This window comes from Mchenga conophoros, linkage group LG1 (assembly GCF_057382185.1).
Source record: "Mchenga conophoros isolate Kocher_MC1m ecotype Shallow Benthic linkage group LG1, M_conophoros_male_GT1.1, whole genome shotgun sequence".
Taxonomy (NCBI): domain Eukaryota; kingdom Metazoa; phylum Chordata; class Actinopteri; order Cichliformes; family Cichlidae; genus Mchenga; species Mchenga conophoros.
In genome coordinates, this window is record NC_140526.1 from 41,409,628 (window position 1) to 41,431,402 (window position 21,775).

The window sequence follows — 21,775 nt, forward strand, 5'->3', positions numbered from 1 at the left end:
ATTGAAAAGTGGGATTTTAAATCTTTTAGAAGCTTTTCAAATATGATCATCAGGGGAGATCTCATTTCATCTGTTTTGTTTATTTCTGACTGGTTTATTTCCTCATACTCTCACCTCTCAAAGAGTTGGGGTCCCAGAAGAAATCTACAAAAATCTGTGAAAAGAAAATGCTTCATTGCTCTTTTCCTACTTTTATCTAGAAATGTACACCCCAATCCTGGTCCAGATTACAAATGTTTGAGTACTCCTTGTGATGTTAAAGGTATTATTTATTTAAATGTCAGAAGTCTTCTTCCTAACCTGGATTCAGTGTAACTTTGGGTGAACACATCTGATTCTGATATTCTTATATTACCTGAAACCTTGCTTACAAAATCAATTACTGTTTAGCAATAATGAGACAGTGTGTCATGACGCTGTTTCTTCTTCACTGCACACTGAAGCAAATACAGAATCACCACCTCCAGACAGCTTTTTTTTATTCATTTTTTATTCAGCTTTTCAGAAATGATTGTCAGATTTTTGGAAGCATTCATTCTTGCATCATCTTTACCCTGTATTCAAGTTTACCAATTCATCTTTTTCCTATTTTTGGTCATATGCATATCCTGTTCCACTGGAGTTTCAGATAATAAGGTCAAAATGTTTACAAGTCCTGAAAAATCAGAATGACCTGAACATTTACATTTAACCAATTTTAAGCTGCTGCTCTGTAAGGTGACATAGAGAGATAATATATTCATCTCAGATCAACTTCTATGGAAGTGGAAGAGCTCCAGTTGGATAATTCTGAATGCAGCTGTGTTCCTGAGGTGGCTGAGTAAGTCCGCATGAAAACAAGACAATAACAGAACCAAATTTAAAATGGATGATTTCGTCATAGAGGGGATACAAAACATCAGTAACACTGATCCTGGTACAGCAGTAACATTGTGATATGATACAGGACAATCTCTCTGCTGGATGGTTATTTCATTATAGATCAGTAACAAGGTCAGAGATCACATTGAGAGAAATCTGCATTCATTCTTTACTAAAGCCCATAGCGCCCCTTTAAAGAGAAGACGAGAGTGAGGGGGAAGGTCCATGTTGCAGTTTTCCATTGTTGTCATCAAAGCCAAGTGAAATACTTGTGTGAGTAGACATCTGTTTTAGAGCAGCAAAGCTGGAAGGATTGTTCCCTGGCACGTCCCAAAGCCCACCCTGTAGCCATCTCCTTCACAGTAACCTAAACAGAGGAAGCCATTGGACACGTATATGACCAGTGTCATGATGCTGTGTAATACTGTGTAAGCTCGAAAGCTGAATTTCTGACAGGCAATATAAAAGTAAAACTTTCTCTACTTTAGTGAGCCATCTGTTTGTAGTCATACATTTGTTTAGGGCTGTGCGATATGACCAAAATCTCATATCCCGATATAAGACATTTATTGTCCTGACAACGATATATATCAGAAAAATTTTAGATTTTCTGCCAATTCTGTGAATCTCGACTTGCATGAAATGTTTTCAGCTGGGTGTTGAGTCTTTTGACCCATGCATGAAACTATACATTTTCTGATATAAGTAGTAAAGGCCGCTTATATCTAAAAAAAAAAAGCGAGAACTTTAAGAAATTAATAGAGCCACTACAGTGACCATCACAACGCTGATAAAATATTGCTGTAAATTGTTTATTTGCAACACCACGAAACTGTCACGGCTGGCGGGGTGAGCCGTGTGGTGTGGAGGAAATGGAGGACCCAAAATGCAGCAGTGACTGATGGTACGAGTGATGTTTATTCACAAGTGGTAGTGGCAGAAACAGGCAGAGAGGTATGACAGAACAACTGAAGAAACCTAAACTGGGAGAACTAAATGACAAACCTGAGACCATACAAAAGGCGTGCGGGGCAGAGAGACGCAGAGACAGGAACACCATAGAACGCAGAGATACACGGTGAATGCAGACGAGCCGACAACGAACACAGACCGACACCCACTAAATATACACACACAAGGTAATCAGGTAATCACACACAGGAGGGAAGAACAGCTGAACCTAATACACATGAGGACCGGAGGAGACAAGCTGAACACAATAACAACAGACACAGACTTTCAGAACAAAACAGGAAATCTAGGACCCGAACCGGACACAAGGGGGGAGGACACAGAATAACTAGAACAGAGGAAAATAATCACAAAACACAAAACGCTGGGTCAACGACCCAGCACCATGACAGAAACAAACGGTAGCGTGATATGAAACGATGGATGTTTTCATATCATCATCCGAGCCGATATCGTTATCTCGAACAGCTACATTTGTTTATGTATTATTGTTATTATTTAACTATTTGTTTTTAACAACAATAATAAAATATTGAAATACACTTTGAAACTGAACAGATTCCTTTCATAATGTCAGCCAGATTAAATTTTCAAGTTCAACAAGTCCAAACTTCAGCTGCAAAATTAAGATAAGAGTTTATCTGGAAATGCCTGAAGCACACGAGAGTCCGACAGTTATGTTCTAATTCTTCAATCCTTATGTTTTGTCTATTGTAGTTAACCTTATCTTTATGTCCATGTTGGCATTATGTAAAGATGCAAAAATGTTATTGCTACTTCTAAAAATATTGTCACATAAATCCAAATGATATGAAGTGGAAAGCATACGTTTTAAACAGACCAACCTGATATAGTGACTTCATCTCCATCATTCAAGAAGGTTCTAGTTCCTTCTCCTCCCAGGTCAATGTTCTTAGAGCCATTCCACGACAGCTCAAGCATGGACCCAAAGCTCTCTGGATCCTGCCATGAAACAAACCAGTTGCAATAAGGACAATGGAAAAGCAACAACAGTGTGAAAAGCCCACAAGAGAATTTGCTAATGAGTGATGTTATATAATCTAGCTTACAAACTGAGAACTGACAGACAAAAAGGTACACATTACAGTCATCGAGTCCTAAGCATACTGTGCACGTGGACACTCACAGGTCCACTGATGGTGCCTGAAGCGAGCAGGTCTCCTGGTTTGACATTGCAACCATTGACCGTGTGATGGGCAAGCTGCTGCTTCATGGTCCAGTACATGTACTTGAGTCAGAGAGACAGAAATAAAAATAAAACATTAGTGAATTCAAGACGGGGACAGTCATGGTACGCAGCGGCACAGCACGCTTTTCTACTGTGCACTTTATTTTGTCTTTTTTATGCCTTTTTACTGCAGCTTCCTGCAACACACTGTCACTTTCAGTCGTCAGACATCAGCCTCAGCCTGAACCTGGCCTTTACTTCAGATTCGACCGACATTATCCCACCTGAGATTGTGAGACCACCCAGCGCTCTGTGGTACATTGTCAGAAACAGACAGCCGAGGGAGAGGAAACAAAAGTGGGGATGGAGAACTGATTATCATATCCAGCTGTCAAAATAACAACACAAACCCCTCCATCCATCCTCATCCTCCTCATTAATGACAGCTCCCTCACAAACATCCCTGATCCCTCAGCAGAGTTACCGGTCAGACATTACACTGCCAGGACCGCAACAAAGGAAGGGGGGGGTGCTCTGTGCTTATGTGCTTCAGGACTGGTGCCGTAACAATAGGATTGTGGACAGTCACTACTCACATGTCAAATAAGTGCAGGCCCTTTAATTTACCTCACAAGCTAACGGCAGCTGCATCAAACAGCAGAGAGAGCGCCCGGAGAGTGTCCATAATCTTGCTTTCAGAAGTCATGTTTAAATCTGTGCTCTGTACCAAATTCCAACAACATGTTACATGTGCCACACAAATATGGACTCTATACTCAGAGCAAATCCTTTGCACTACTTCCAAGCACATGGTTCTCCAGTGGGTGCCTTTCTCTTGTTTTGTATATATTCCTGTTGACTGTATATATTTCACCTGTTTGTTATTTATTCCTGCTGTTTTTCTATTTACCTTTTATTCCTACACAGTTAGCATCGAGCACCCATAATTTTGTTGTAGATGTACATTGGCAATAAAGGGCTATTCTATTCTATTCTATTCTATTCTATTCCAAAAGAGAGCAACTGAAACTTTATACTGATTCTCCATTCTCCTAACGAATAAAGGCCAATCCTTCCTTTTGCAGTCTTCTGACCAGCTGAGAGAAATGAAGAAGTCAACAATGTCAAAATTGCTACAGCTACACTAAATAGATAAAAATGTCAGAACACATTTTACATAACACAAACATTTACAAGAGAATCGGTCTTTCTAAAGAACTCACTGACTTTGAGTGTGGTGCTGTAACAGGATTTCAAATCAGTTCATAAAAATGCTTCCCTTATTCCATGTCTGGTAAGGTTCTCCAGGTTCTCCCGGTCATTGTAGTCTAAGAAGCTTGGTAAGAAAAGCGTCTGAACGTCTTTAAGTTTCCTTGAAGACGTTTCACTTTCATCCGAGAAGCTTCTTCAGCTCTAAGAACAACTGGTGCAGAGTCACAGCTTTTAAGCCCTATGGGAGTGTCCCCCCAAGAGAGACATGGACCCCCTCAGATGAGAGGTGAAACGTCTTGAGGGAAACTTGAAGTAGTCCAGACGCTTTTCTTACCAGGCTCCTTAGACTTCCCTTATTCCATGGCCAATTTTATGTTGTTTCTTTGCTGCAGCAACTCAAAAAACCGGAGCAATCCATGTCAAGTTAAATCAAAGGATTGCTGAGAGCCAAGGCTTTAAATGACTCGATAACTTCAAAATCCCTCTGGCATTAACATCAGCACAAAAACCGTGTGCTGAGAGCTTCACAGCATGGATCTCCATGACTGAGCATCTGTTGCATATATAATGTGTAGATGGCTTACTACTTTTGTTTATACATGCTGTTTTTCTTTAGTGGTGCAGCCAAAGAATATAATAAAATATAATCATTTAAGAATGAAGCAACCATAAAATGCTGGCAAAACAGGCATAGCTGAGACAGCAACATGTCAAGTCCTCTTTAATCGTATTTTATATAATACGGTTTGTTTGTTTAAAAACATGTAATATAGTGGTTCTGGCTCTGCAACCATGAATCTTACCTTAAAGTTGGATCTGCAGATGTTCACAGCTTCAGCCATGCCTTTGCCTTTAACAACAGAACAGATATTCATTTCAAAACATGTTACTCTCCTAACCAAGAGCATTATTATAGTGAACTAAAACTAAACTAAAAATGTGGGCAAATGGTTAACTGAAATAAAATCGCATCCATCTTCTTCTATTTAGTAGAAATAAGAACTATCCTTAAAAAAAATTAATAAAAGAAATTAAAGCAGCATTGTGTACTTTTAAAATAACTAAGTTCAAATGAAAGTATATAATAAATGAGCTTGTTTTAGGGTTGTGACAGTTTGGTCAGTTGTGTTTGTTGCCTGACCTGGACCGTCAGTGTGTCTGTGAGTCAACAAAAGTGCAACTTCCTTTATGTTATAATAGCAGAGTAGCACTGACACTTTTACAAAGCAAACTAAAATAAAATATTTTGACTAAAAAGACTAAAAGCTAAACTGAAAAGAATAAACTTACTCTGGCAACGAACTGAAGCTAAACTGAAGGGAAAACAAAACCTCCAAATGAAACAAAAATAATAATAATAATCTAGGATCAAAGTTATTGTAGTCTTGTAGTTTCTAATTTTTATTTTTATTTCATTTGGAGATTTGGTTTTCAGGCAACCACCAGTTTACAGTAAATACAGAAATAATGCTTTACACCAGAAAATCCAATGGGGTCAACCCAATCTTAAACTTTTAAGGCCAGAAAATTCTCATTCTTTGAAAAAAATCTGATCACCCTTTTTGGCTCCTACCTCAAAGCACACTGTGTTCTGTTGATCTTATGTGCTGCACAATAATGTTTAATATTTAGTATTTACTGTCATATTCCCATATATCATCGTGATGTTGTTTATTCTATTACTCTTGTTCTCTTCTGCTTGCTTTCTTTTTTCTTTCTCAGCAGGTGATCCAGGTGATTGATATATGCATTTTTTTTTCTCTGCCCGTTCTGTTGGTTTTTGTCTTTTGCCCTTCTCCCCCGTCCCTCTTCTCAGCTGTTTCTCTTTCCCTCTTTCTTTCTCCCCTTCTTTCCCCCAGTCAAGTCTGTCCCGTATTCAGTAAGTGAAAATAAAATAAACAATAAAAGGTGAATCAAATGGACCATTACGGCAAGGCTGGGATGGTCAGTTTGGTAAAGTAAATCCGTTGGGCATCTTTCTTTGCCTTTAGACAACAATTCTGATGCAAAAGAGCCAAACGGGACAGGCCAAAAAAAAAAAAAAAAAATCTGATCAAACTACGAGAAAAATTTGTATTTCTTTGAATATTTTATTCCCAAACCAAACAGCAGAAGATTGTTGTCTATTAAGTGCTAATGCTACCCAGTCATTAGGGTATGAGCATTCATTAAAGTATCTACCCAACAGTATGTAGAAGGTTGAATGAGACTCACTTAACCAGCTGCATTAGGATGCTGCCTGCATATTGAAACATCACAGAAACTCTATTACTATATATTACTTAACACTGGCAGGGACAGTGCTACTCCTCATGAGAGAACTTGACCATGAGTATATGTACAATTGATATCATGACAGTTTGTGGATGGTACCTTTTAGTGAAACAAACAGATTAATATTGAAAGTATACGCATCATGGTGTTGTAGGTATGGGAGGGGTTCTGGATCCTGTTGGAAGACACAAAATACAAAGCTGAAAAAGAACAGTGAGCAAAAAGAGATGAAAAAGAACACATTTTCATTTCACAGGTTAGAATGATGGAAGAAAAAGGTTGTGAGGTGATGTCAGATGGGACGGTCTGGCTTGTGGTCTTTGCTCTAATTCATCGCAAAGGTGTTCAGTCAGGTTGAGATGAGGACTCGGTGCAGGTCAAGTTCTTCCTTGTCAATCTCACCAGTCAATCCCATCGTTATGGACCTTGATTTGTGCACTGGTGCACAGTCATGTAGGAAGGGATCAAGTTGGGAACATGAAACTGAATGAAACTGAACATGAATGACTTGGAATGCTGAAGCATTAAGAGTTCCTTTCACTGGAAGTAAGGGGCTGATCCCAGCTCCTGAAAAAACCCACCATAATCCTCCCTCCTTTAAGAAAATGACACTTGGCACAATGGCAGTGAAGTACCACTCTTGTGGCAACAACCAAACCCAGACTCCTCTATCAGAGTGACAGAAGCACGATTCATTACTTCAGAGACACGTCTCCACTGTTCTAGAGTTCAAGCTCCTGTTCTGCTGATGGGTTAAGGACCTTTACCGCCTTGTCCAGCATTATTTTAATTTGTTTGTTTGTTTTGCCTGTCCTGTCCAGTACTGTAGCCATCAGAATTATTGTCTGAAGGCCAAGAAAAATGCCGAATCGATTTATTTTCCCTAGTGGACCATTACGTATTTGCTAAACTGGTCTTGATTGACTGGTCCACTTGATTAGATTTTTCTTTACTTTAAGTTATTACTAGAAAGAAGATTAAGAAGAAGGAAAGTGAAGTTGGGAAGAGAGTTAAACGAATGAGAGGGGACAAAAATAAAGGAGAAGATGGGTAGAGAGAAAGGACACTGAAAATCTACTTGACCACCTGCTGGAAAAAAACAACCAACAAGAAAACAACACAGCAGGGAAACCACAGCAACAACCAACATAAGCACACGTAACAGTAAATAATAAATACTGAATGTTGAGTACATGTTTCTACACCTGTATGAACACATGTGTGTACACCTGTGTCAAAAAGTGGGTGTGGGAAGTCATAGCCCCGCCCCCCCAAGAAGCAGGCATGGAGGAGATCCGGGCCCCGGACATCTGGAGGCCGCCCAGAGCATGAGGACCACTGCAGGGGCAATCACACCACCCACTCAGAAAAGACCTGAGAAGTGTCCTAGAAAGAGGTCACCCAGCAGCCACTGTACAGAAGCCACAGGGCGACGGGCCCAGAGGCTCCACTGGCAGCCGGCTATGCCACCAGGAGTGAGCCAGTACTCACCCAAGCATAACCACCAATGCACCGGCAGCTGGGGGCACCAGTCACTGGGAGGGTGTGTGGTGGGAGGGGCCTGAGATGTTCTGAGAGAGGTGGAATCTGAGACCTGACCTAACACCTAGATATAGATGAACAGGCACACACAGACACAAAGATCCGTTCCCACCCTCATGCAATCCCAGACCATGGACATGGTTCCCTTTACGCTGGGGTGGAGAAAGAAAACCACCCTGGGTCCTGCAACAGCAGGGAAGCCCACCAGCCCAGACTCAGACCAGCTTCTCCTCCCAACCCTCCACCCCAGATGGCAAACAGAGAACGGGGTGTGTGAAGAAAGGAAGCCCCTTCCTGGAGTCAGCTCAACCCCCGACCCCCATGTGTGAGCCGTTCCCTGATATCCACCAAGGACAGTGGGTGCCTGGGCCCATCCAGACTGAGGCCCACAGCAGCAGCACCACCAAGCCACACAGAGCATGAGGAAGCCCCATCCATGCAGTTAACTCCCAGACTGCATAAGACAATAGACGCCCAAGCTGAGTTCATCTTTTGACTCGATGCTATAGTCTGATTCAAATGTGCTCCTTAATTATTTTTGAGCAATGTACTACATGCCGCTTATCTTTGTTGTTGTTAATTGAGAACCTTATGTTCACCTGAATGGGGTTAGGCTCAGCAAAGGGTAACAGTGCCTCCATGGGGACGACCCAAGGTGAAATAGTTGTCCCAAAATTCTTCCCCAGGAAAGGTCCCAATGGAACATACTCCCAGGCCTGGATGTCCCTAGCTGAGAATAAACACAAGTGAGAGAAAATTAGGAAGGTTATTCTTTTTTCTTTCCAAATTACTTTGCAGATTATTCAATCCACTCTTGTGGCAAACCTTTAATTTAATAAGTTGTATTCCAGGACACAAATTTCCAAAGTGCATAATTATCGGTTAATACAAGAGTTCAAATATGGTTGTCCATTCATAAAACTTTGTGTTCTTCGTTGCCACATTGACAAGTGTATACTGAGATAGTCTATACGTTGGTCGCACATAGTATTGTCATGATCCTGGGTCTGTTGACCCAGCGTTTTGAGTTTTAGTTTATGTAAGCCCTTCAGGTTTCCTAAGTTCATTTGTTATCATGCCTAGGTGTTTCTAGTTCTTATTATTTCCCCCTCGTGTTTCCAACTATGTTAAATCTCCCCTGCTCTTCATGCGTTTCATGTCTGTGTCTTACGTTGTCAAGTTCGGGTTGTCATGTCTATGTCTCATTATGTTTCCTGTTTTATTGTGAAGAGGTCTGGTGTTTCTGTGTTCATCGTGTTCACTGTGACGTCATTATGTTCATGTGTGCCAGCTGTTTCCCCATGTGTTCCCACTTCCCTCATCATCCTCCTGTGTGTATTTAGTCCGTGTGCTTTCAGTCATTTGTTGTCAGGTCGTCTGCTCATCCATGTCAGTTCACTATGGTTAAGCTTTTTCATGTTTTGTTATTAGCTCACCCAGTTTAGGTTATTGTTTAGTTTTCACCGATGCCCGATTATTTTTACCCTCATTGCTAGCCTCAATAAACGGCTTGTTTTGTTTATCCACACTACGTTTTGGTCTGCGTTTGAGTCCTCCTCTGCAACACATACGGTCTGCCCCAGCCAGACCGTGACAAGTATACGTCCAGATTAAATATCTTTGTTTCAAAATCATGCAGAGTGTAATGATTTGTGTATTTATGTCAGTGAACACGAACAAATGCATTGCCTTGTCACGGTCTTTTCATGTTTTGCCATGAGAATTGGTAGTAAGGGACAATTCATCCATTCTATTTATTAATGAATCAATTTTCCAAGGGACATTTCTAAAATACACGCACAAGCACATGTTTAGTCTAAGTAATGTTTTATATGTACTAAAACAAACTGTTGACAAGTTAAATTTAATCTTGATCTTGAAAGGTTAGTATATCCAGTTCATACCTGGTACCATAATTCATTGTTGTAATCCAAAGTTTCATATTCACTGTTCCTCAGATTCCACTTCATTTAGAAACTGATTTCTTTTGATCTCACAACATTTTAATGTTTAAAATTACATCTTTAACAAATCAGTGATTAGAAAAATATATTTTTAATTAAATTAAGAAAACATTTTCTACAATTTAAAGCTGCAGTGGAGACCGTCTAATTAAATCGTCTAGATTGGTTCAAAGTTGCATTAGCTACTGAGGTACCAGCATGGCCGCCTACAGGTTTAGTTTTAATGAAGCTGGTTCCTCTCATGAAATCTAGCTGCAGTTCATAATTAGACAGTGGATGTTGTTTAAGTATATTATACAACAGTTTGTGTAAGTATATATTTTCACAAACAATGACTCAAATGGAGCTGTGGCAGTGTAACAGGACTGTTACTTACGAAGAGTAACTCTCTGCTTTGGGGGTGACTGTAGCTCAGGAGTCAGAGCAGCTCCGCTAACTGAAAGGTTGGTGGTTTGATGCCTGGCTGCTCCAGTCTGCATAGCAAATATCCTGTGGCAAGATACTAACCTCAATTTGTTCTCTGATGCATCTATCAGATTAAAAATGTGTGTGAATGAAAGCACTTTCTTTTTCTTTCTGGGTTACTTATTCTTTGATGTTCAAAGAATGTATGGGTCCATTTTGAAATGTTTGTTTCGTGCTGGCTATAGTTTTAATGCCAGTCTTCTTTCAGAATCTTTTTCTGTTCTTGCACACAGATACATTTCATTGCCTGAGCTTTCTCCACTGAAAAAAATACTTTATAAACAAGAAGAAAGCATTGCATTTAGCTTATTGTGCAGTTCTATGGGAGAAAGTTTACATGGCAAATATTCATAGAAAGTCTGTGGTGAAGTCTGCAGCCTGATGTCCTGAGGGCATCAGCAGTCGTGTATAAAGTAAAAGTGACATCAGTTCACCTTCAAGCTGCATATTCAGCAGAAATGTCACAGGCTGAAAAACCTCTTACCACTGTACTGTTAGGAGGAAAAGCTGGGGACTAAAGTGAAGAGTTCACTAGTAAGACAGGATGTGCTTGAAATATCAAAAGTCCAGAGAATATGTTCCCTAAAGACAACTCCCTACTTACTGGATATTTTAAGAGTAAAGTTAAATTCAAAGGTTTTGTACATTTAGCTTTTTTTCTTTTTCCTACGGCTTGTATCTCTCTGACACTCAGACACGAGAAGGCCTGGCTTACAATCTCCGCTCTGATTCATCATAAAGGTGTTCTATCAAGCTGAGAGGAGGACTCTGTGCAGGCTAGTCAAGTGCTTCCTCAGCAATGTCAATCTCAGCATCCACTGCCCTGTGATTTCACATGGCCCACCTGTCAGGGGTTTTGAGTTTGTTCTGTATTTTTGAGTTTCTTGTGTAAGGTTTGTGTTATTCTTATTAGGGTCTAGTTGAGTTGAGTTGAGCCGTTACTATCATCTGTCTCCTTGGATTTTGTGTCTTGTTTCTTGTCTAGTCCGTCATGTGTTTTAGGTCTGTGTGTTCCATAGTGTCAAGCTTGTGTTGTCATGTCTATGTCTCTCCATGTTTCCTGTTTTATTTTGAAAGTCTTGTGTTGCTATGTTCAATGAACATCTTGGGATAACAAAGCAGCAATATCTGCTCCTGTACTTTAGACACATGGGATTCATGTAGCCTCTCTCCAAGTACCAATAAAAGACAAAGCTACAATAGTAGTTGTGTTGAAAAGGCACAACCTGTACTCCCTGAATAGCCTCCCAAATCACGGCCGGGCAGGGCAGAAGTAACTCACCCAGTGTTGTGCAGAGGATTACAGAGTGCATACATATAAGACTAAACAGCAGACTTGGTTTGTTGTGGAGGGTGGAAGTTCATGACTTATTTTTTCACTTTACTTTAACTGGAAATAAACTTTCAGTTACACTTTTAGTAGCTATAGCTATGAAAATATGAAAACAGCTTGCAGCATTCATAGCATGTAAAATTACAATCTATGAATATAAAAGGACAATTAGCTTATACAACCAGATACAATGTGTCATTTGAACATAATTATTTGAGTCTCATAGGTTTTCTTATTGAATAGCGTCACAACCACATGTGAAATGTAAGATTCTGTGTAAACCTTAGTTTGACTATGGCACTGCAGTTGGTGGCGTACCAATGTGTTCTCTAGTAACGTTTTGGGAGTCCCCCCTTCTTCTCCTGCAGATTATCTACTATAAACATTCCCATTTCTGTTGCATAGTAAAACCATCTTCAAGCATTTACAACATGAAAATGTTGGTGAGGTGTATTGTTTAGAGACTCTTACCACTCCAGTCATTCATGAGTACCATTCCAAAGATGTGTTCATGGGCTTTCTGGATAGGAATGGCTTCCCCTAGCGGATTACCTCCTCCAACAAAGAATGCCTGATCACAAACAGAAGCAGTTGTGAATATGAAAACAACTAAATACTGAAGTACAATACTGAATATTCTGACCAGAGAAACTCTGATCTTTCTCTCAGTTAATTCAGATGTTGAAATTAAATTAATACAATTACAAATAAAATACACCTGGGCTGTTAGATTAAACAAACACATTAATCACCATCTCCAGTTCAATGTCCAGCTTCTTAGATGGGCCAAACACTGGGGGTTTTGCTAAAAAGAAGAACAAAGGCAACAGTTATCGTCAGCTACGAGGTGAGACTGTGCCGAAGCTGCTCAAAGTCACAAGCACATCACGCAGTCATATCTGTGGACAAGTAAATGGTTTATATACAGCATATGATTGGATTTAGACGCTAAAGATGCATTAATTGATATTCTGATTACTAATAAAACACAAATTAGTTAAGCAACATACAAACAAAAATAAAATAAAGTTCTTGAAACTAGATCAGGGGAAGCCTTGAGGATTTTTAGCACTTATATGATGAATGTAATTTGGATGCTTTACCTCTGATTTGGTCCATCGGGGTAATATAGATCGATCGAATTCAGTTCACTTACTAGTCTCTAACTTTGCGTCTTGCTGAACACATAGTGTAAAGTGATTTATCAAAACTTTTTTACTATTTGCTGCTGCTGTAAATTCCTTAGCATTAGATATCACTGCTGATTCATTAAATTAGCATTGATTTACTTTACTTATCCTGTTTGATGAGTAAAGGTTTACATGAACTCTTAAGATGTAAATGGTTTGATTTCACAAGACTTGAGACTAATTTATTACTTAGTACTTGTTATTCTGTTTCTTTGTTATTCTGTTTCTTTCGCTGAGGGAACATGTGCACGTAATTTCGTTCCACCTCATGTAAACATGTGATGCGAATACAATAAAGAATCCTTGAATTATAAGGATCTTACTCTGATCAGGCCTCATCTGGCCTGAAGGGCGGCGGATGGGAGTCCCAGAAACAACCACTGATGATGCCCGGCCATGGTATCCCACAGGAAGCCTCAACCTGCATAATACAGAACTCAAGTCACTACAACAAGCTGCTGTGCTGCTTTAAGTCTGCAATGTGCAAAATGGATAGGAAATTGATTTCTGGCAAATAAGCTGCATCATTTCCAGTTATCTTCGAAATGTACAGTTAGTGACAACAAGAAGAAGATAAGGGTAAAGGCATAACCTGCAGAAATGAGACAAAGGTACTTATAGTTGAAGATGAAATATTAACCATAGTAAATAATGACTCATTTAATTATGTAAAAAAGCTCAATGTACGCGAGCGTGTGGGTAATTCTTCACAAAATATTCCAAAAACAAGCATTTTTAGGCATGTAAATAATGTTGAATACTAAGAAATTTCAAATCACATATGTTGCTAAATGGCAAAATGTCTGACTTTGAGATGATAAACCCCACGGTAGCATTTCTGTTTCAGTTCAGCAGCATCGATCGTTGGTCACGTTCATAGTTTGATTGCTGGTTTTCTGGACTTAATTGTCTTCTGAATCATATTTTCAAAGTGTTTATATGCAATAAAATCCAAAAATAAATTCGCTTTAGTAACTTTGACACAGTCACATCTGCTGTAATATTTACACAGATTACTGTGGTTTACAGAAATACTCATTTTGGCCATGTCATTTTCAGGCAGTAACCTCAGAAAGACTGTATGGGCGTTTAGTTTGGCAGGTGTTTTGGTAGCAACCAGGGACCCCATACAATATATGACATGTTGTGGTTTACCATTTGCCTTTTGGAGCTTTTAAATTGCTTCATTTTATAAATGAACTGTTAAAATGAAGTGTTAGGTAACTTTATGCAACCTTCACTGCCTGAGATGAAATTATCCAGTACAGTGTGTCAGAGGGGCACACAGTTATACTTAGCATTAGTCCCCTGAGAGCGCACGTTGTGACAGAGGGATTCAGTGGGGATTCCTGCAAGTCCACACCAAAGCTCTGAAGTACAAATTAATTAGGCAAACCTTGTAGTGGCCACAGTTTGTGGACAATTTGAAATGATCTCTTTTAATATTACTACACATTAAGGCCTCCCAGTCAGCATTTTCTTCATTGTATCAAGTGTTTACTGTTGGTTGGATTCACATGTACCAGTTTGGCATCAGAGCATTCTCCTTTCCCCGGAACATGATCCCAACATTAGTGGCATGATCTCTGGAGGAGTAGAAGTCCGTGTAGTCTCCTATGAAAAACAGACAGTTCATGAATGGGATGGATGCTTTCTTTAACAAACATTTGCAGGAGCGGTCTGCATGCCTAGGCACTTGATTTAGTGTACCATTTCGAGATTAAGTATAAAAAAGCTTATTTTTGCTTGTACTCTCTGCCGCCTGCATTCTGGGTCCACTATGTGGTTCTCCACCCAGTTATATTTGCTCTGTCACAGCTGTAGTAGGCTGTAAAAATGTGTTCTGAATTTTGCAAGTGTCTTGAGCCACTGCTATAGAACCAGCAATGTCCTTGTAAAAGAAGAAACAGCATTATTTGATGTGTGTGTGGTGGGGCGTGGTTTACGATGCTGCTGCAGGTGCGCTTGATCCACCTGCGCGGCATCTGCAATGACGCCTCGCCTGCTTAAAAGTTTGGAGATGTGGTTAACAATGTGGTTGTTGGTGTGTTGAGCTGGTGGCGGGCTAGCTGCAGCTGTGTGTGGATGTATAGCAACCGTGTGAGTGTTAATAAAGTATGTTGAAAAGCATGTTTATGCCACCGGGCCTGCCGTGGTCGTTTACAGTGTGAAATTAATCAAAAAAGGCTTTGTACACAGGTGTGTATAGATATGACATCAGAACAATGCAGAAGGTGCTTGCAGGCACCATTCCTGCCATTTTCTTTGGAAATAATGATATTTCTACATGACCTTGAAATTTTGAGTGGAAGTTTATATAAACTCGTCAACCACAACATTAAACTCAGACAGGTCAAGTACAATGACATTAAATCACATTAACTGAAGTTTGATAAGCGGTTAAGAAAATGTATTCATGAATGAATGGTATATACAAGTGTGTATAAGTGTACTCTGAAGTTCTTTGGGCAGTCAGTAAGATTTAAAGACTAGAAAAGTGCTGCAGTCAAGAGAGACTAATGACTCTCTCACTGCGTCCAGACTCAGCAGCTACGGCGCGCTGCCAGAGACCCTACGTATGCAGTTTAACAACCGTTTTTTGCCTTTGCTATCAGAACATCATGATAGCGTGATTACCTGACAGAAAATGACAATGAAGCCACATTTTTGCACAGGTTTGGCCTGTGGTTCTAAACTTTTGATCAGCTGTGAAACAGCCTGTTTCAATTTAAGTGTTGTTTTCAATAAATTGCTCCAAAAAATATTTTGTCTCACTCCCAATTCTGCTTGTTGCATGTTGAAGCTCTACTTGGAAACTTGTTTTGCAATGCCATCTCTTCAATAATCATGCAAAATATGTTTGTTTTTTGCCATTTTTCAAGTCGTCTTTAACTTTTAATTGTGACTGTATACAAAAGCAAGTCCATTTTCATACAACAAAATCTCTGATAAGAGAAGTTTAGGTGAGGCTTACCAATGTTTGCAGGAAGGTGCATGATGACTGCGCTTTGATGGATAAATGCTCTGCACAGACAAAGGAAAGAGGTGGATATTAGCAAAATAAGCTTTCTCAAAAGAGGATACACACACTTATGGACATAAAACCTCCTGAAGACTAAATAATGCAAAGATACGTTTTGCTTTGTTTTGTTATATGTGGTTCAAAGGGGATTAAACAATACAAAACTGCATTTACAAACACAGACACACTTGTAGAGTGCAAAAAAATCCAGAAACCCCCCCCCCCCCCCCCCCCCTTTAATATTCTGGCAGCTTTGCACCAGAAAAATATCTGAAAATAACAAAATCTATCATCACGTAAAACTGTGGAAATTTTCTGTAATTTAAATACAATAAATGTGTGTGACGTGTGGGATATTAAATTAGACTGCAGCTGTTTTAGCTTTAAATTTACTAGAATCACAGACTTTGTATATTAAAAATAAATGCAGTAGTAGTATTAAAAACAATGACATTACCTATTAATATGGTAAAACACTGATCTAATACAATTATCAGGCCTCTAACAGCAGAAAAGTACTCTTATTAGTTGGGCTTTATTATGTAATTTAATGTGAACATTTTTGTACTTTTTATCCATAATTAATGCAATAATATTCTGTACCACCCATTAAACAAAAGTCACAATATTTTTATTAAACGGGTACAGTGGTTTAAAAATACAGCAATCTACTGTTTATTTTTATACGGACTGTGTAATAGGTTTTTACGTGTATTCTAGCATAAAGTTAATGGATTTACCCTTTAAAAATTATCCTTGTTATTGTAATTATAATATATTGTTAACTACAGATGTTATAATGCACATACTGATCAATATGAATATTGAAAGAGACCATTTTATCATTTTATATAACTTTTTCAAAAATTAGAGAACAATGAGATTTTGTTTTACAGTGCCATCTCTTCAATAATTAGGACACACTTACTTGCTTTGCCTCAGCATTTAATTCTGTTAACAAACAGACCACAACAGAAAACTTCTAACAATCTGTCGTAAAAAAAAATGAAAGTGCTTTGTTCAAATGGCTGTTAATGAGCCATAAAAAACAGCAAGTAATTAAACCTAGGGTACACTAAATTTAGAGCCACACTGAATATGGCAAGTTTTCCTGGTGCTGCAGACACCTAAAGATATTTAGGCACGTGCAGACAGCAAAGTTATTTTTCAGTCTAGTTGACAACAGGCATAGTTTCTATGGTAGCTCGCTCTATCATTAGAAAATAACCACTACAAACTTCACTGGTGGTGGAGTCTGAGTACACCACATCTCCAACTTCCTCACCTAAACTGTTACAACTGGAGTGCTTAAATTTTGGGCGAATATTCTAAATACCATTAGCCACATTATGATTGATTGATAGATAGATAGATAGATAGATAGATAGATAGATAGATAGATAGATAGATAGATAGATAGATAGATAGATAGATAGATAGATAGATAGATAGATAGATAGATAGATAGATAGATAGATAGATGTGGGGCACAGAAAGGAATGGGCAAGAATACTAGAGGCACAAAACAACAGCTCCTGGTAGACAGAGCAGTCGTCCAAGACTGCAAGAGCAGGCTGACCAACCTGTGCACTGCCTCGATTGATTAGAAGAAGGCCAATGACTCGATGCCCCACACCTGGATCCTAGAATACGTCGAACTGTACAATATCAACAGGACCCTAAGAGCCTTCATCAGGAACTCAAGTTTTTATAACATGGTAGTTTACTTGATCATACTAACTTTAGCTACTTACCTACCTTTAACTACTCTGTCAGGGGTATTAATAGTTAGTAATAGTTAATAGTATGATGTATAAGTTAATATCTACAAGAGACAGTCCTAAATATAATGTATGAAATAAAAAAGGTTTTAGCTACCTTGCAGTCCTGAGCAGTAGCTAGAATGTGGGGTTTGCTGCTGTTGAAACCCATTGGTTTATGTAAGTATGGTTCTGTGAGGCAAGCCACAGAGGAAAATGGCAGCTAAAGTTAACTGTTGGTGCCTCAATTCTTTTCCTTCATCCTGGGCTATAATAGAAAATGCAGACTCCCGATAAGCAGCAGTCTGCCACCTACTGGCAGCTGGCTCTTTGCAACAGTGTCTAGTGTTGAAGTGGCAATTTAAAGGGATGCACACTGACTATTGCCCTAATTAACATAATTTCATCTTAATGTTAATAACCCAAAATAATCTGTGTCCTGATTGCACACCTCACAACACTGAATTGGACAACTGGGAAAACATGGATGGTATCTTATTTTTGTTTACTGGACATTTTAAACATGTGTTCCCCCTTCTTTCCTGCCTGAAATACTTTTACCATATTATGTATTGTCATCCAGATGCTGTGAAAGAGCAAATCTAATATATTCACATGTATAATTCTTTTAAACCTAACTATTAGCATTTAGCATGTGTTTCCAGTTTATTCCAGACTTCCTGATTCTTTCTGATTCGTGTTTTATTCAGTTATCATTGCCATGGTATTAAATTGCTGCTTATTACACCAAAACTGCCAGTTGTTTCCTGGTCATCACTATTCTTTAAGCTTGTTTTAAAAGCTTATTAACATGGGTATTAATGTGTTATTAAATAGAAGCAGGCAGTTTTGGATTTTGTAGTTGGAAGCAGGTTATTTATTGCTTTATACATAGATTTATGTGCAATATTACTCAACTGTAACCACTGTTGCTACCATTGTATTACTTGGATATTAAGTGGTTATTACTTTGGTAATTAAGTGGTAATAACTTAGAAATCAGCACATTATTACGTTCATGTTTCTGCCTTGTTACCCTATTATTACTACTTCATTACAGAGCTGTAATAGAAAGCACAAAAATATATGTATTTTCTAAGAGAAAAACAACACAGTAGCCTGAGGATGAAGATGCAGTGTAGACTATGCTTTGTACTGTACACTCCTGTAAACAGACTGACCTGCTCCGAAGGCTCATATCATCTCTCAGTGTGCTCTCATTGGCTGACAGCAGCATTTGCACTGTCCTTCTGGCTTCCCTCCAGGCCTCATAACCAAGAGCCATGAATGCATTCAGTGTAGGCTTATAGGGACACAGATAAACGTTAGTATATGATCCACCAAGTAGCCTTTTTGGTACATTTCTTCAATGGAACATGAAACAAATAAAACTTTGGCTGATGCACAATACATTAGTGGGCGAGACCACAATCCAAGTGTAGGGGTTCTGTGTGACTAAATGTACACAGGAACCACTTGATCACTTCCAGCTTTGTCTGTTGTACTGTGAACATATCAAAAAGTAGAACTAGTAATGACAACCCTTTTGTTCTAATGAAAGCTGCTTAATTAGTGAATATACTTTCAAACATTTCTACTGTCCTGTAATGTAGGATATCTAAAATATATGATCCACAGAGTTCAGAATGTGATTCTTCCTGACTCATCTCTATACAAAGGAAAATATTTACATTGCTTTGAGAAAATATTTGCTCCCCTTTCTGTTTGTCATATTTGTCCCACTTACATGTTTCAGATCAAATAGATTTTAATATTTTAATAAGTTTTAATATTATAGAAAGACAACCTTTGTAAATACAAAATATGATGATTTAACTTGTTTAAGAACTGCCACCAACGGCAGCATTTAAAAAAACACCATCATCATTTGAAAGGTTATTATGTTTTAAGAATGCATATTTGTCTTTCTAAATGATGTTTAGGACGAGACCTGCAGTCTGTCATGTTACTGAGAATGCCAAATCTGTAAAATCTGAAGCTGCGGTATTCCTGGAATCTTTATTTTCATTTTTATTTCCTTTTTTAAGGCATAAGATTGTCTATTAACGATCTGATCTTTAACTGACACAAAAAATTAACTTGCTGGATTGTATTGATATTCTACTGTATGATGAAGAGACATAGTATGGCAGTAATACAGTGGCTTGCAAAAGTATTCGGCCCCCTTGAACTTTCCCACATTTTGTCACATTACAGCCACAAACATGAATCAATGTTATTGGAATTGCACGTGAAAGACCAACACAAAGTGGTGCACACGTGAGAAGTGGAACAAAATCATACATGATTCCAAACATTTTTTACACATAAATAACTGCAAAGTGGGGTGTGCGTAATTATTCAGCCCTGAGTCAATACTTTGCACACCCCACTTTGCAGTTATTTATTTGTAACAAATGTTTGGAATCATGTATGATTTTGTTCCACTTCTCACGTGTACACCACTTTGTGTTGGTCTTTCACCTGGAATTCCAATAAAGTTGATTCATGTTTGTGGCTGTAATGTGACAAAATGTGGGAAAGTTCAAGGGGGCCGAATACTTTTGCAAGCCACTGTATTTCATTTACTGAAATTTTGTTTAGTTAATGTCAGATTAAACAGGTAACCTGTGTTATTGGTTAATGTTTAGACTCACCTGGTCAAAGACATCTTGATGTTTGGAAAGCACAGGTCCTCTAAACAGAGACTTCACTGCACTGAGGTCTAGGATCTGGTCCCCAATCGCAACACCAATGCGATGTCTGGGCTTGGGAAGTACATGCATCCACAGAAATACACGTGACTAAAGATTATCTACTATGCTTTCACATACACCACAGTTCCACCACCAGTGTTATGTACATCAGGGCAAAAGGCTCCCTTTAATGCAAATAATAGTTCCCTACTAATACCACTGTTCTCTCTTCACATTAATTTAATTCTCATTGTGTCCTGTAGATGGAAGCATTGTCATCCAACCCCACTTGTAAAGGGACAAGTGGACCCATACCAGGCAAGAAAACATAGACACTGAATGTATGTATGTATGTATGGGGGGAAGGGTTGAGGTTTTTCATTCAATTTTAATCAACTCTCTTTGTCTGTGTGACTAAACTAGTGTTTGTGAGCAGAACATTCCCATGGGTCAGGTTTTTACTTGGAGAAAAAGAGGCTCTGCTGTCATCTCTGTTACTGAAAGGTTACGCAATATTCCTTCATTAGAATAGTAGTAAAAAGCAAACTACACTTACACTGTCAGGTGTAGAGAATATTCCATAAGGAAGGTTGTGGAAGGAGAAGTCAGAAGTTGGATCTACTGCTATAAAGGACATCTTCTCTTTGGCAGCTGGATTCAACTGAAGCTTACTGACTAACCAAAAGACTGAGCAGTAAGCTCTTCCAGATGTTTAACTTTAGAAAGGCCCCACCTCCTACTGGACAGCCAATCACATGTTGCCTAGAGTATCCACCTCTAGCTAAGGTCCCTGGAAGTTAATGCAAAACAGCCACATAAATGACTCAGCAAAACTGTAGCCTCATCTCTTGGTGGAGTATGGAGAGAGGGAAAGTTCATGCACCTTAGTAGAAAATGTTAAAGATCTCTCAGGTGTTAACTTTGAATGAAAAAGCCACAAGTAAGTAAGTAACACTTATATGATCGTGACAGATCGTTATTGTTTCAGTATTACTGATAGAAAATGTGCTGTCAGTCTTATAGAGTTTAAATAAAGTGTTACCAAATGTTTTTAGTTCAATAAAGTTCAACACATAATTTGCCTTTGATGTCTGTGCTTCCCATCAGGAAGATACATGAATGAGTTTGAACGAGTGGCACTTCACAGAGGCAGTTACTTTTTGTGTTTAAAAAATTTGTCCCAAAAGTTGATGTGTGTAGTTCTGTGATGTAGTGGGTCAAAAAAAGTATACTGAAACACACAATGATAGTCTAATAGAGTGAAAATATAACAGATAACACCAAATCCATTCTTA

At 38.8% G+C, this 21,775-nt stretch overlaps 1 protein-coding gene across 1 annotated transcript; it reads right to left on the minus strand.

The window, feature by feature from the left end:
* Nucleotides 1–467: 467 nt before the first annotated feature.
* fah (fumarylacetoacetate hydrolase (fumarylacetoacetase)) lies at nucleotides 468–21,180 on the minus strand. The gene is made up of 14 exons (XM_085278688.1): nucleotides 21,037–21,180; nucleotides 20,442–20,552; nucleotides 18,966–19,087; nucleotides 15,977–16,026; nucleotides 14,526–14,616; nucleotides 13,326–13,423; nucleotides 12,565–12,617; nucleotides 12,284–12,383; nucleotides 8,650–8,780; nucleotides 6,608–6,683; nucleotides 5,038–5,084; nucleotides 2,981–3,082; nucleotides 2,679–2,796; nucleotides 468–1,228 (listed from the first exon to the last, which is right to left on the minus strand). The coding sequence occupies exons 1-14, from the start codon at nucleotides 21,115–21,117 to the stop codon at nucleotides 1,152–1,154; spliced, it is 1,257 nt and encodes a 418-aa protein (XP_085134814.1). The 5' UTR covers nucleotides 21,118–21,180; the 3' UTR covers nucleotides 468–1,151.
* Between the last annotated feature and the right edge of the window lie 595 nt (nucleotides 21,181–21,775).

Excerpts from the sequence above, each read along its gene's own strand:
- fah (XM_085278688.1), bottom strand. The coding sequence starts at position 21,117 with ATGTCCTTTATAGCAGTAGATCCAACTTCTGACTTCTCCTTCCACAAC. Across the intron at positions 19,088-20,441 it reads ATCAAGATGTCTTTGACCAG|CCTACACTGAATGCATTCAT; the intron begins GTGAGTCTAAAC and ends TGTCCCTATAAG. Across the intron at positions 8,781-12,283 it reads ACTCATGAATGACTGGAGTG|CTAGGGACATCCAGGCCTGG; the intron begins GTAAGAGTCTCT and ends GTTTATTCTCAG.